The following is a 15,358-nucleotide window of genomic DNA, read 5'->3' on the forward strand; positions in this document are numbered from 1 at the left end:
GGGAAACCCCGAAAACTCCGAAACACATACGCCAGTTTTTAGGACTAGCTGGTTACTACAGAAGGTTCATCCAAGACTTTTCCAGAATAGCAAAACCCTTGACTGCATTAACGCATAAAGGGAAGAAATTTGAATGGAATGATGAACAAGAGAAAGCGTTTCAGTTATTGAAGAAAAAGCTAACTACGGCACCTATATTGTCATTGCCTGAAGGGAATGATGATTTTGTGATTTATTGTGACGCATCAAAGCAAGGTCTCGGTTGTGTATTAATGCAACGAACGAAGGTGATTGCTTATGCGTCTAGACAATTGAAGATTCACGAACAAAATTATACGACGCATGATTTGAAATTAGGCGCGGTTGTTTTTGCATTAAAGACTTGGAGGCACTACTTATATAGGGTCAAAAGTATTATATATACCGACCACAAAAGTCTTCAACACATATTTAATCAGAAACAACTGAATATGAGGCAGCGTAGGTGGATTGAATTATTGAATGATTACGACTTTGAGATTCGTTACCACCCGGGGAAGGCAAATGTGGTAGCCGATGCCTTGAGCAGGAAGGACAGAGAACCCATTCGAGTAAAATCTATGAATATAATGATTCGTAATAACCTTACTACTCAAATAAAGGAGGCGCAACAAGGAGTTTTAAAAGAGGGAAATTTAAAGGATGAAATACCCAAAGGATCGGAGAAGCATCTTAATATTCGGGAAGACGGAACCCGGTATAGGGCTGAAAGGATTTGGGTACCAAAATTTGGAGATATGAGAGAAATGGTACTTAGAGAAGCTCATAAAACCAGATACTCAATACATCCTGGAACGGGGAAGATGTACAAGGATCTCAAGAAACATTTTTGGTGGCTGGGTATGAAAGCCGATGTTGCTAAATACGTAGGAGAATGTTTGACGTGTTCTAAGGTCAAAGCTGAGCATCAGAAACCATCAGGTCTACTTCAACAACCCGAAATCCCAGAATGGAAATGGGAAAACATTACCATGGATTTCATCACTAAATTGCCAAGGACTGCAAGTGGTTTTGATACTATTTGGGTAATAGTTGATCGTCTCACCAAATCAGCACACTTCCTGCCAATAAGAGAAGATGACAAGATGGAGAAGTTAGCACGACTGTATTTGAAGGAAGTCGTCTCCAGACATGGAATACCAATCTCTATTATCTCTGATAGGGATGGCAGATTTATTTCAAGATTCTGGCAGACATTACAGCAAGCATTAGGAACTCGTCTAGACATGAGTACTGCCTATCATCCACAAACTGATGGGCAGAGCGAAAGGACGATACAAACGCTTGAAGACATGCTACGAGCATGTGTTATTGATTTCGGAAACAGTTGGGATCGACATCTACCGTTAGCAGAATTTTTCTACAACAACAGCTACCATTCAAGCATTGAGATGGCGCCATTTGAAGCACTTTATGGTAGAAAGTGCAGGTCTCTGATTTGTTGGAGTGAAGTGGGGGATAGACAGATTACGGGTCCGGAGATTATACAAGAAACTACCGAGAAGATCATCCAAATTCAACAACGGTTGAAAACCGCCCAAAGTCGACAAAAGAGCTACGCTGACATTAAAAGAAAAGATATAGAATTTGAAATTGGAGAGATGGTCATGCTTAAAGTTGCACCTTGGAAAGGCGTTGTTCGATTTGGTAAACGAGGGAAATTAAATCCAAGGTATATTGGACCATTCAAGATTATTGATCGTGTCAGACCAGTAGCTTACCGACTTGAGTTACCTCAACAACTCGCGGCTGTACATAACACTTTCCACGTCTCGAATTTGAAGAAATGTTTTGCTAAAGAAGATCTCACTATTCCGTTAGATGAAATCCAAATCAACGAAAAACTCCAATTCATCGAAGAACCCGTTGAAATAATGGATCGTGAGGTTAAAAGACTTAAGCAAAACAAGATACCAATTGTTAAGGTTCGATGGAATGCTCGTAGAGGACCTGAGTTCACCTGGGAGCATGAAGATCAGATGAAGAAGAAATACCCGCATCTATTTCCAGAAGATTCGTCAACACCTTCAACAGATTAAAATTTCGGGACGAAATTTATTTAACGGGTAGGTACTGTAGTGACCCGAACTTTTCCATGTTTATATATATTAATTAAGATTTATATTTACATGATTAAATGTTTCCAACATGTTAAGCAATCAAACTTGTTAAGACTTGATTAATTGAAATATGTTTCATATAGACAATTGACCACCCAAGTTGACCGGTGATTCACGAACGTTAAAACTTGTAAAAACTATATGATGACATATACATGGATATATATAGTTAACATGATACTATGATAAGTAAACATATCATTAAGTATATTAACAATGAACTACATATGTAAAAACAAGACTACTAACTTAATGATTTTTAAACGAGACATATATGTAACGATTATCGTTGTAAAGACATTTAATGTATATATATCATATTAAGAGATATTCATACATGATAATATCATGATAATATAATAATTTAAAATCTCATTTGATATTATAAACATTGGGTTAACAACATTTAACAAGATCGTTAACCTAAAGGTTTCAAAACAACACTTACATGTAACGACTAACGATGACTTAACGACTCAGTTAAAATGTATATACATGTAGTGTTTTAATATGTATTTATACACTTTTGAAAGACTTCAATACACTTATCAAAATACTTCTACTTAACAAAAATGCTTACAATTACATCCTCGTTCAGTTTCATCAACAATTCTACTCGTATGCACCCGTATTCGTACTCGTACAATACACAGCTTTTAGATGTATGTACTATTGGTATATACACTCCAATGATCAGCTCTTAGCAGCCCATGTGAGTCACCTAACACATGTGGGAACCATCATTTGGCAACTAGCATGAAATATCTCATAAAATTACAAAAATATGAGTAATCATTCATGACTTATTTACATGAAAACAAAATTACATATCCTTTATATCTAATCCATACACCAACGACCAAAAACACCTATAAACACTTTCATTCTTCAATTTTCTTCATCTAATTGATCTCTCTCAAGTTCTATCTTCAAGTTCTAAGTGTTCTTCATAAATTCCAAAAGTTCTAGTTACATAAAATCAAGAATACTTTCAAGTTTGCTAGCTCACTTCCAATCTTGTAAGGTGATCATCCAACCTCAAGAAATCTTTGTTTCTTACAGTAGGTTATCATTCTAATACAATGTAATAATCATATTCAAACTTTGGTTCAATTTCTATAACTATAACAATCTTATTTCAAGTGATGATCTTACTTGAACTTGTTTTCGTGTCATGATTCTGCTTCAAGAACTTCGAGCCATCCAAGGATCCGTTGAAGCTAGATCCATTTTTCTCTTTTCCAGTAGGTTTATCCAAGGAACTTAAGGTAGTAATGATGTTCATAACATCATTCGATTCATACATATAAAGCTATCTTATTCGAAGGTTTAAACTTGTAATCACTAGAACATAGTTTAGTTAATTCTAAACTTGTTCGCAAACAAAAGTTAATCCTTCTAACTTGACTTTTAAAATCAACTAAACACATGTTCTATATCTATATGATATGCTAACTTAATGATTTAAAACCTGGAAACACGAAAAACATCGTAAAACTTGATTAACGCCGTCGTAGTAACACCGCGGGCTGTTTTGGGGTAGTTAATTAAAAACTATGATAAACTTTGATTTAAAAGTTGTTATTCTGAGAAAATGATTTTTATTATGAACATGAAACTATATCCAAAAATTATGGTTAAACTCAAAGTGGAAGTATGTTTTCTAAAATGGTCATCTAGACGTCGTTCTTTCGACTGAAATGACTACCTTTACAAAAACGACTTGTAACTTATTTTTCTGACTATAAACCTATACTTTTTCTGTTTAGATTCATAAAATAGAGTTCAATATGAAACCATAGCAATTTGATTCACTCAAAACGGATTTAAAATGAAGAAGTTATGGGTAAAACAAGATTGGATAATTTTTCTCATTTTAGCTACGTGAAAATTGGTAACAAATCTATTCCAACCATAACTTAATCAACTTGTATTGTATATTATGTAATCTTGAGATACCATAGACACGTATACAATGTTTCGACCTATCATGTCGACACATCTATATATATTTCGGAACAACCATAGACACTCTATATGTGAATGTTGGAGTTAGCTATACAGGGTTGAGGTTGATTCCAAAATATATATAGTTTGAGTTGTGATCAATACTGAGATACGTATACACTGGGTCGTGGATTGATTCAAGATAATATTTATCGATTTATTTCTGTACATCTAACTATGGACAACTAGTTGTAGGTTACTAACGAGGACAGCTGACTTAATAAACTTAAAACATCAAAATATATTAAAAGTGTTGTAATTATATTTTGAACATACTTTGATATATATGTATATATTGTTATAGGTTCTTGAATCAACCAGTGGCCAAGTCTTACTTCCCGACGAAGTAAAAATCTGTGAAAGTGAGTTATAGTCCCACTTTTAAAATCTAATATTTTTGGGATGAGAATACATGCAGGTTTTATAAATGATTTACAAAATAGACACAAGTACGTGAAACTACATTCTATGGTTGAATTATCGAAATCGAATATACCCCTTTTTATTAAGTCTGGTAATCTAAGAATTAGGGAACAGACACCCTAATTGACGCGAACTCTAAAGATAGATCTATTGGGCTTAACAAACCCCATCCAAAGTACCGGATGCTTTAGTACTTCGAAATTTATATCATATCCGAAGGGTGTCCCGGAATGATGGGGATATTCTTATATATGCATCTTGTTAATGTCGGTTACCAGGTGTTCACCATATGAATGATTTTTATCTCTATGTATGGGATGTGTATTGAAATATGAAATCTTGTGGTCTATTATTATGATTTGATATATATAGGTTAAACCTATAACTCACCAACATTTTTGTTGACGTTTTAAGCATGTTTATTCTCAGGTGATTATTAAGAGCTTCCGCTGTCGCATACTTAAATAAGGACGAGATTTGGAGTCCATGCTTGTATGATATTGTGTAAAAACTGCATTCAAGAAACTTATTTTGTTGTAACATATTTGTATTGTAAACCATTATGTAATGGTCGTGTGTAAACAAGATATTTTAGATTATCATTATTTGATAATCTACGTAAAGCTTTTTAAACCTTTATTGATGAAATAAAGGTTATGGTTTGTTTTAAAATGAATGCAGTCTTTGAAAAACGTCTCATATAGAGGTCAAAACCTCGCAACGAAATCAATTAATATGGAACGTTTTTAATCAATAAGAACGGGACATTTCAAGGTCGGGTTCAAAAAATGGATTATCGGAAATTTGAACTGAAGTACTTGGTCTACTGGATGACGATTCTAAAGAAAAATCAACGGCGGTTATATTTGCTAAATGTCTTGATCTAGTTACAGGTGGTGAACGTACAAAAGGTGGTGAACGTCTTGCTCGGTGCATTCACTGAATATCCTATTAGTTTTAAAAAGAAAAGAAAATTTATAATAAGTTATCCAATCAATAGACTTTTCTGATTTTGCCCACGTTTCGAATAGCCAAAAGATGCAGCAGAGGGGCAGGATTCATTTGGTCTCAATATAATTGAGGACTATTTGGCTCCAATAACCCGGTCTACGTACAAATCCAACTATTACTACGAACCAGAAAATTTTGATGTCTATCAATTTAACCACTCAAAATAAATTTTCGTAATTTTAAGAAATTTAGATAAGAAGTAGAATAAAAATCTATGTCCTAAAACTAGAATAGCGAGAAATAAGAAAGAAAAAGAGTTCGTCGAAAAAGGTCGAAAAAGAAAAATGGTTGAAAAATAAAAGGTGACGAAAAAATAAAAGAAACTTATAAAACTTAAAAATACTTGACTAACCTAACCTTATTACTACAACTAACTTAAAATTATAATCGCAAATTGAAATTACTAATTGGAATGATAATTGATACATAGGTAAAAGTCGTCTAAAAATATTAAAGTTTACAGGAAAAACTAAATCCCAAATGGAAATAACTTAAAAAGAAACTAAAACTTAAAAAGGCGTCGCAAAATTCTAAAGCACCTAAATCTTAGTCTAAAGAAAAAGCACTTAAGGAATTTTACGGCAAAGCCTAAAAATCTAGGAGTAAAAATAACTATAGCAAAAACTAAGTTTAAAACTAAATATGAGCTAAAAATACAAATATTATGCTACAACGATTAAAAAGGGACAAAATATAAAAATATACAAAAAGTTGTAAAAAGTACAATTTTTATAAAAATATTATTTTTATATTATTTAATTAATAAAACTATTAATTTAATATTTTAATTAAACTAATTAAACAAAATAATAATAAAAACTAAAATTAATACTTAATTAAAACCTAATTAGGGTTTTATATTAATAATTATAATATAATCCGTAATTAATGTGAAATTAGGGTTCTGTCAGCGTGTCAGAGCAGCTCCGCGACTTGCGGTATTCAAAGCTTCAAACCCCGCGAGTCGCGGGGTTCCAAAATTCAGCTGACAGGTTATTTAAATTCGACGCGTTTTTCTTTATTTATTTATTTATTTTTTTTTTGTTTTTAATTTTTTCTGTTAAAAAAAAAATATGTGTATAAAAACTTATATTTTAAAAACTTAAATAAAATAGAACTACTTTATAATTTTAATAAATAAAATGCTTAAAACTAGATTTATATATATAATTTTTTTATGTTTTTAAATAAAAACAAAATACTTAAATAAAACTTATGTTTTTATAAAATAAAAATAAAGAAACTTTATAAAACTTAAATATTTAACAAAATCTTAAAAATACTTATATTTTTGTTTTTCTTTTTATATTTTCGAATATTTAAAACGTATTTTTACAAAAGCGACTTTTAATAGAAGTAAACTAAAAATCTCTCTTTTTTTTTTTTTTTATATATTAGCGTTGCGCTTCCGGCGTTTAGAAAGTTCCCCGGCAGCGGCGCCAAAAATACTTGATGCGGTAGCGGAGTGGTATAAAATACTATTAAATTTTTGCAGGAAATACTATTAAATACGATACAATTTTACACAAGATATTTATTTATTTATAGAATGGATATACTTAAACCTTGCTACAACACTTATAGGCAGTGTACCTAATCGTACAGTAGTGTAGTTTTTAGTAAGTCCGGTTCGTTCCACAGGGAAAATCTTTAAACAAAGCTTAACGCTATATTAGTTTACTTTTATAAAAATACAAATATATATATATATATATATATATATATATATATATATATATATATATATATATATATATATATATATATATATATATATATATATATATATAAGTAATATTATTATTATAAAGGGGGGTTTTTACCGTTTAATGACCGGTTTGTCGATTTTAAAACTTTAGTCGCAGTTAAAACCAAATGTAAAATATTAAAAATGAATACAAGACTTAAATTAAAGCATAAAGTAAATAACGATAATGAAATTGCGAATAATAAAAGTGCGATAAAATAAACTTGCGATAATTAAAAAGTACGATAATTAAAAGTGCAATTAAATACAATAATAATAAAAATGCGATATTTAGAAGTGCAATTAAATATAAAATAAAGGAAATTAAATATGAAATAAAAGAATTATGCTTATTTAAACTTCCGTAATCATGATGTTTGACGTGTTGATTTTTGTTTTATGCCCATGGGTTAATTGTCCTTTGTCCTGGATTATTTAATATGTCCGTCTGGTTTTTGTCCATAACAGTCCATCAGTCATAAATATAAAATGCGAGTGTCCTCGTCAAATTATCCTTATACCTGAAGTTAAATATTCCAACTAATTGGGGACTTAAACTGTAACAAGATTTTAATACTTTGTTTAATAATTACACTAGGATGTCGACTGAGTGTAACCCAAGGTTTTAATATTTTGTTATCAATTATACCAAGTGTCCTTGTACATAATTTCACCCATGTTTTAATTATTCTAGTGGCTATTAATCCATTCCCGTGTCCGGTTAAATGAACGATTATTCGTTGGTATAAATACCCCGCCCATCGTGTCCGATCGAGTGTATATGGTAATTTATAGGGACGCCCAATTGTAAATCTTTATATTAACATTAACAAACTATCATTTAGTTAAACAAATATAAAGCCCATTAATAACACATAGTCTAATTTCCACAAGTGTCGTTCTTTTGTCCAAACCCCAATTATGGTACAAAGCCCAATTACCCAATTTTAGTAATTAGCCCAACATCATGATTACTTCGTTTTAAATAAGCATAATAATAACTTAGCTACGAGACATTAATGTAAAAAGGTTGAACATAACTTACAATGATTAAAAATAGCGTAGCGTTACACGGACAGAATTTCGACTTACACCCTTACAATATTCGCTAACATACCCTTATTATTAGAATTATAATTAAAATTAAAATTAAAATATAAATTATAAATATAAATATATCGTATGAATGAGGAGAAAAAAAAATGATGATTTGCGATCAGAATTCGGTTGCTTTTATAGGAAAATTCGACTTTTGGGGCTCCGCGACTCGCGGTGAAATACTCTTTAAACTCCGCGAGTCGCGGAGAATGAAATTACAGCTCAGTCCCTTTGGAGTCTTTCTTGCCGACGGTTTTTATTATTTATTATAATATATAAATAATTATAAGAATTATTTAAATATTATATTATATTTATGTGCATAGTTGACTTGTAATTTTTAGTCCGTTGCGTCGAGCGTTGAGAGTTGACTCTAGTCCCGGTTCCGGATTTTCGAACGTCCTTGCGTACAATTTAATATCTTGTACTTTGCGTTTTGAATCTTGTACTCTTGTAATTTCGAGACGTTTCTTATCAATAATTGGAACCTCTTTGATTGTCTTTTGTACTTTTGAGCTTTTTGGTCATTTGCGTCTTCAATTCGTCGAATCTGTCTTTTGTCTTCACCTTTTATTATTTAAACGAATATCACTTGTAAATAGAACAATTGTAACTAAAAGCTTGTCTTTCTTGAGGAATAATGCAATGAAATATATGTTCGTTTTTAGCATTATCAAATAGTTAAAATACTCATATTATGAAATGAAATATATATAGAAAAACATGTAAATCGTCGTCGTTAATTGAGCAATTATATAATTGTAAGGGAATATATGTTTTAACTACTATTACGTGTAATCTATAGCAATATTAGTTAGTCTCACACATTCTTTGAGCTACTATTGATTGCTACTATGGTGACTTAGATTTTGCAATATGGTTTAAGTAAATTTTTACTTAACTAGATTGATTTATGCATTTTGATTTGTTAAAAATCGATAAAAAAAACTCGAATAAAAACTTGAATAACAGTAAATATGTACGATATATATATGACTTAACGATATATAATACGCTAGCAATTCATAATTTTGATAATATATCTAATAGTTTTTAGTGTATACCGGTATACGTATAAGGATGTGCAAAATCACCCAAAACGGAAGTGTTTACTGTCAACAACCATAACAACCTGAATGTGTTCGCAGATACACCTGATTAACATAATAAAATTTCAGGTGACCCCAATATGTATATATTTTTAATACGTATGTATAATGTATATAGTAAATATATACTTATAAACTTTTGTGATAATAGATATATTTTTATTTATGGAGGATAAATTATCATCTATATTTAAATAAATTTTGCACATCATATATGCCATAGTTATCTATATAAATTATTCTTATTCATTTTAATGATCGAATTAGATAGATATTCAATGAATAGAGTATATCGCTAAGTAAAAATGATCTAACTGGATAACAACTTTACGTCATGTACACATAATGTGTAATACAATTTAGGCAAAATTCATGATTTTGTAAAAAGGTCTGTTAAATGTCTGCCTATAAAAAAATGCACATTTTAAACGAATGAGTATTTATTTACTTTATTACCATATATAACACAACTTTTTTCATGGTTAGTTGTAAGTTATTGTAGATTTGTTGGTACTAATTCTTATTTTTTATTTCTTTTAAATTCTAAAAAAAGTAAAAGCAAACAAAAATATAATAATGACACCTAGGAATGTAACATAAGTATGTGTTGGTCCAACTAGTCATTCCATAAGATATTTCATCCCAATATATATACACCTTTAAATTCAACTCTCTCAAATTAAATTAAATCCCCAATTATATTTCCACTCATACTTCACATGTTCCTCTGATTATTATTCTTAATTTTAATTTAATTTAATTTCCTAATAAACAAATTAATCCAGCCACCACTAATTGCAAATCGCCACCGCACTCATCCGTCGTACACCACCGTGATTCCGCCAAATAACCGATCGTTGACCTGACGGTGATTTCAACAATACGTTTTCTCTGTCAATGTTCGCCTTCATTTTTTCATAGTTAATTCAGGTACTTTTACTCTACTTTACTTCACATATTATTAAAATTCGTTAATTTACTTTTAGTTCTATATAATGATGTTTTAGCTAATCGTGTTCTACGTGAGGTATTTAATCAGTTAAAGTTGTTATATCTGATACTTTTAGCTGATAAGTATGAGACTATTTATCATCTGGAAGTGCATAATTCGAGATTTTTTTGTTAATTATCGCTTTAATTTGTGCGTAATTTGAACTGATTATATCTATAGTTCGTATATAATCGTGATCATTGAATATAAGTTCAGGTGAAGCATTTGAATAGGTTAAGTAAGAATCAATCTGGAGTCAAACCTTTTTGCTAAATGTGAGGGGATCAGCTTTATATTATGTTTGTGATAAAAGTTATGGTTTATTTTTAAACTTGACAGTTGGTTTGTTGCTTAATTGGTGATTATGAATTGAGTAAGAATAATCAACTAGGGTTTGGGAATATTGTGTTTGAAACTTACTGCTCTCATTTTTTTTTTTTTTTTTTTTTTTTTTTTTTTTTTTTTTGAACAGCAATCAGATTTAATTCACCATCTGGCAAGCAGCAATCAAATTTACTGCTTTTAGTTTCCAAATGTTAAAGTGTTTTCGATTAACATTTCTTTTGTTAATCGACAGCAAGCTTCGATTTATTGACGACTTGACTGACTCTTTGAGCCTAAATTAAATTAAATCTCAGGCAAGAATTAAAACCCATGGAAATTTGATTTACCATTTTCATGGCGTCTCAAATTTATTTTTAATTTTATTTAATTTTTTTTAAAAAAATTTCCTACTTATTGGCCGGAGGTCCATTCGTAAGCAATCCCTCTATCCGTCGAATAGAGAGAGGGATGACTTTCTCTACTTTTGAGAGTGTTTTCACTCTGGGTGGAGAAATGACTTGTCTTTATTCTCGGATAGGGGAATGATTGTCTACATCTTACCTCCCCATACACCACTTATGTGGTATTGGGTTTTGTTGTTGTATTTCTTTTGTTAACTAAAATGAGGATAAAAATATTACAAGTATGTTTGTATTGGTTTTGGTGAATCTCATTCTTATGGGAAAACAGAATTCATGAGAGGATATTGGCAATTCGATCCACCTTTATTCTCATGCTTTCCTTTACTATTTATATCAATAAAATTTTCTATCTTTAAAAAAAAAAAAAATATTAAGCACCATAAAAATTAACATTCTATCCTTGCAAAGTGCAAACTTAGTTCTTTATGTGCTTCTACCTTGCATCACACATGACAATATAACACTATAACTGTTCTTAGATTTTTGCACACAAAATTCTTTACTTTTATAAGTCAAAATATTGTTTTGGCCTCTTTTTCCCTGTTAACAAGATTTGAATTCTTTTCTATAAATAAAGCTTATGCTGATTTGAATCATTGTTTGATGTTAAATTCGTACAGGTCAGCTCTTACGATGAATAATGTTGGTGAAAATGAGACTGATGTGGAGATTGGCAGATTTGATAAAGATAAAGAAAGGATCTTAAAGAATAATAGGGTAAAAATTAACAATCAGGCCCTATTATCTGGCCTTGCGTATTGTCTTTCGTCATGTAGCATGATACTTGTTAATAAATATGTCCTCTCCAGCTATGATTTTAGTGCTGGAATATCTTTGATGCTTTACCAGGTATAGTTATTTTTTAAGTAATGGTATTAATAATATACCACTCGAATATATATCTTAATTGGCTTAAAAGTCCTTTGTTTTGTATTATGACAGAACTTTGTATCAGTATTAATAGTCTCAAGTTTGAGTGTACTTGGTGTAATATCAACTGAACCACTTACATGGAGATTAATTAAAGTCTGGTTGCCTGTTAACTTTATATTTGTTGGGATGTTAGTTACCAGCATGTTTAGGTATGAGATCAATTTCCATTTTTTTTTCCTTTCTATCAAAACTTATTCGATTGCAATATAACAGTTTTTACATATGTTGTTTGCAGTCTGAGGTACATTAATGTTGCTATGGTTACCGTTCTGAAGAACTTCACAAATGTGATAACTGCAGTTGGTGAAATGTATTTGTTTAACAAGCACCATGATAACAGAGTTTGGGCATCACTTTTTTTAATGGTATGTTGCTTATTAAGTATAATTTCGTTTCCTTTGTATAATTTCTTTCTGTCTAAATGGTAAAAAGGTATCATCTTTAGTGATTGAACATTGGTCCCAACGATACAAATCATCATATTTCATATTTTTATTCTTTAAACGAGTGATTAAATGAACTTATATATGCAGATCATATCAGCAATATCAGGAGGAATAACAGATCTAGCTTTTAATGTGGTTGGATATACATGGCAGCTTATAAATTGCTTTCTGACTGCATCATATTCTGTGAGTAACCTAGTTTCTTATCTCAACTTCTTCTTGTTTTGGAGTTTATAAGCTGATGCACATATTCAATCAATTATATACAAATTATATAGCTGAGTTTTTCAATTTTTTGGGATGCAGTTAACACTTCGTAGGGTCATGGATACAGCTAAACAGGTTACAAAATCTGGGAACTTGAATGAGTTTTCAATGGTTTTGCTCAACAACACTTTGTCTTTGCCCCTAGGGCTTGTGTTGATATTCGTATTCAATGAGGTGGATTATCTTTATAGCACGTGAGTTTGTTTGTCCTTCTACTTGCACATATTAAGTAAAACATTTCTTTTATATATGAATATCTGAAAGATTCTTATACAAGGACATAAAGGAATCTTATGGACCTAAGTCAATGTCATACTGAGTATATTGATTTGTAATGAAATAATACGCTTACAAGTAAGTTTAGGGTCTTTTCAGATAGCAAATGTTCGAACTTGGGGACATAATTAACGTTCAAAAGATGTGGACAAGTTTTCCACCTCTTAGAAAGACTTTCCTTTCTTATATTATTATTAGAACATATATAAAACGAGTGGATGTCGATGTTTGACCATGTCAAATAGAATGTTTTTGTAATAATATTCTTATTGTAATCATAATTAACAATAATTTATAAAAATGGACAAAAAAGTATTATCGGGTCAACCCAACCTCTATGGCTCTATATGTCCATTTTGAAGCTTACTTAAATGACTACCTACCCAATCTCCCATCCTTGTTATCTCTACTGTGGATAGATAAATATAAATTAATATATAACATACAGTATTCTTATAGTTTTATCCGTATCATTACATATTAACATATTCTTTCTTTTGATATATCTTTGTAATTTGTAATGCGTGGCAGACCACTTTTGAGGATGCCGACATTCTGGCTGGTGATGACGTTTAGTGGATTTCTTGGGTTAGCGATTAGCTTTAGTTCTATGTGGTTTCTTCATCAAACTGGAGCGACTACTTACAGGCAAGCCTTTTTTTGTCTTACTTTTACTTGTTATTCTCTGAATTCTTTGATATTAAATATCCATATACATATCTTGAATTGAAAGTTACAATTTCAACCCATATACTTATATACTTATGAAGGGGTCATTCTATGTTACATTCTATGACTTTATCTGTAACGGATCCATCGGGAAAAGTAAAAAGCTAGATAGGAAGTGGGTCGAATTGATCAACTTGATTAAAAGTAACTAAATATGTAAACAAACATTACAATATATAATCATATTTTGGACAAAAAGTGTTTCAACTTTGATGTCAACCCAAGCCGACCTGAGCTGAGCTGTTTCTAGAAATATCCATTTTGACCCTTCTGCCCCACCCATTTGACCACCTAGGTAAACTTCATGTATTTGATTGATGTGTTCATGTTTCTTATCTGGATTATTATGCAACGTACAGCTTGGTTGGATCACTGAATAAGATTCCACTCTCGGTTGCTGGTATCGTCTTATTTCACGTCCCTACTAGTCTCGAGAATTCAGCTAGCATACTTTTCGGTCAGTCTTCTTCCTTACTCATTTCTACGTTAAAACAGACAACCTTAAGACTGTACCGGAATTCATGTTTTTTTTTTTTTTTTTTTTTTTTTTTTTATTTATTTATTTATTTATTTATATTTTCAGGTTTAGTTGCAGGGGTTTTCTTTGCCAGAGCAAAGATCAAGGAACGGACTTAATCTTGAAAAACAAATATTATTGTCTGCAACTAATATTTTGAAAGTTGTTCATTATCAACGAGATCAAATACAATTAGACACTCTGGTCTGGAGAAAAATAGAAAGGAAAGAGGTATTTTTATAAAGTGTGGTTATTCTTGTTTGCCGTATGGGGGATATGCCTCTTTATTATCCCTATAATTGTAGGCAATTTTGTACTCCCAAACAGTATTGAAAATTATAATTCTTGTTAAGAATCGAAAAGTTGAAATATGGTTCTTGTCAAAGTAATGCTCGTATATATTTTATATCAACATTGTGCTAGTGCGTATAACTAGTTTTTTTTCTCTCGAACGGCTGAAGTTTTATTAGAAAGCTAGCTAGTGCGTATAACTAGTGGTTAGCTGATTGCTGGAAAACTGCTTAATCATCAATTTTATTTGTATTACAATGTTCTTCAGATACAAACTTGAGTAACATAAGATATACTATAATTACAGCAGTTAGTTTAACAAAAACAATTACAGCCATATTAGCTTCAATGTAAGAAGTAATAAAAATTAAGTTAATAACCTCAAGGTGGTGGTGTATTGGTGACCTAACTTCCAAAAAGAAGGTCAGGGTTAGATCCCATGAGCTGAGCTTCAAAATATTTTTCTTGAGGTTACCTGCCTGCCCATGGTTACCCACCATCCATTTTATTGGTCTCGGAGGTTGCTGACATCTTGTGTTCGACCTCACCCGAGGTTGTTTTATCACACGCGATGCTTGTATGGATTCGTCGTGGGGGGTTTCCTCGTG

The 15,358-nt window shown here is 31.1% G+C and overlaps 1 protein-coding gene across 1 annotated transcript; it reads left to right on the forward strand.

Annotated features, from left to right (window-relative positions):
- The first annotated feature begins 10,237 nt into the window (after positions 1-10,237).
- Positions 10,238-14,848, forward strand: LOC139898649 (GDP-mannose transporter GONST1-like). The gene is made up of 9 exons (XM_071881407.1): positions 10,238-10,484; positions 11,912-12,140; positions 12,234-12,373; positions 12,460-12,589; positions 12,758-12,856; positions 12,977-13,131; positions 13,745-13,861; positions 14,302-14,399; positions 14,526-14,848. Exons 2-9 carry the CDS (start codon positions 11,925-11,927, stop codon positions 14,576-14,578), a joined length of 1,008 nt encoding a protein of 335 aa, XP_071737508.1. The 5' UTR covers positions 10,238-10,484; positions 11,912-11,924; the 3' UTR covers positions 14,579-14,848.
- The last annotated feature ends 510 nt before the right edge of the window (positions 14,849-15,358 follow it).

Source organism: Rutidosis leptorrhynchoides, chromosome 3 (assembly GCF_046630445.1).
Source record: "Rutidosis leptorrhynchoides isolate AG116_Rl617_1_P2 chromosome 3, CSIRO_AGI_Rlap_v1, whole genome shotgun sequence".
NCBI lineage: Eukaryota > Viridiplantae > Streptophyta > Magnoliopsida > Asterales > Asteraceae > Rutidosis > Rutidosis leptorrhynchoides.

Coding starts and splice junctions, on each gene's coding strand:
- LOC139898649 (XM_071881407.1), top strand. CDS start 11,925: ATGAATAATGTTGGTGAAAATGAGACTGATGTGGAGATTGGCAGATTT. Junction 12,590..12,757: donor GGGCATCACTTTTTTTAATG/GTATGTTGCTTA, acceptor TTATATATGCAG/ATCATATCAGCAATATCAGG. Junction 13,132..13,744: donor GTGGATTATCTTTATAGCAC/GTGAGTTTGTTT, acceptor AATGCGTGGCAG/ACCACTTTTGAGGATGCCGA.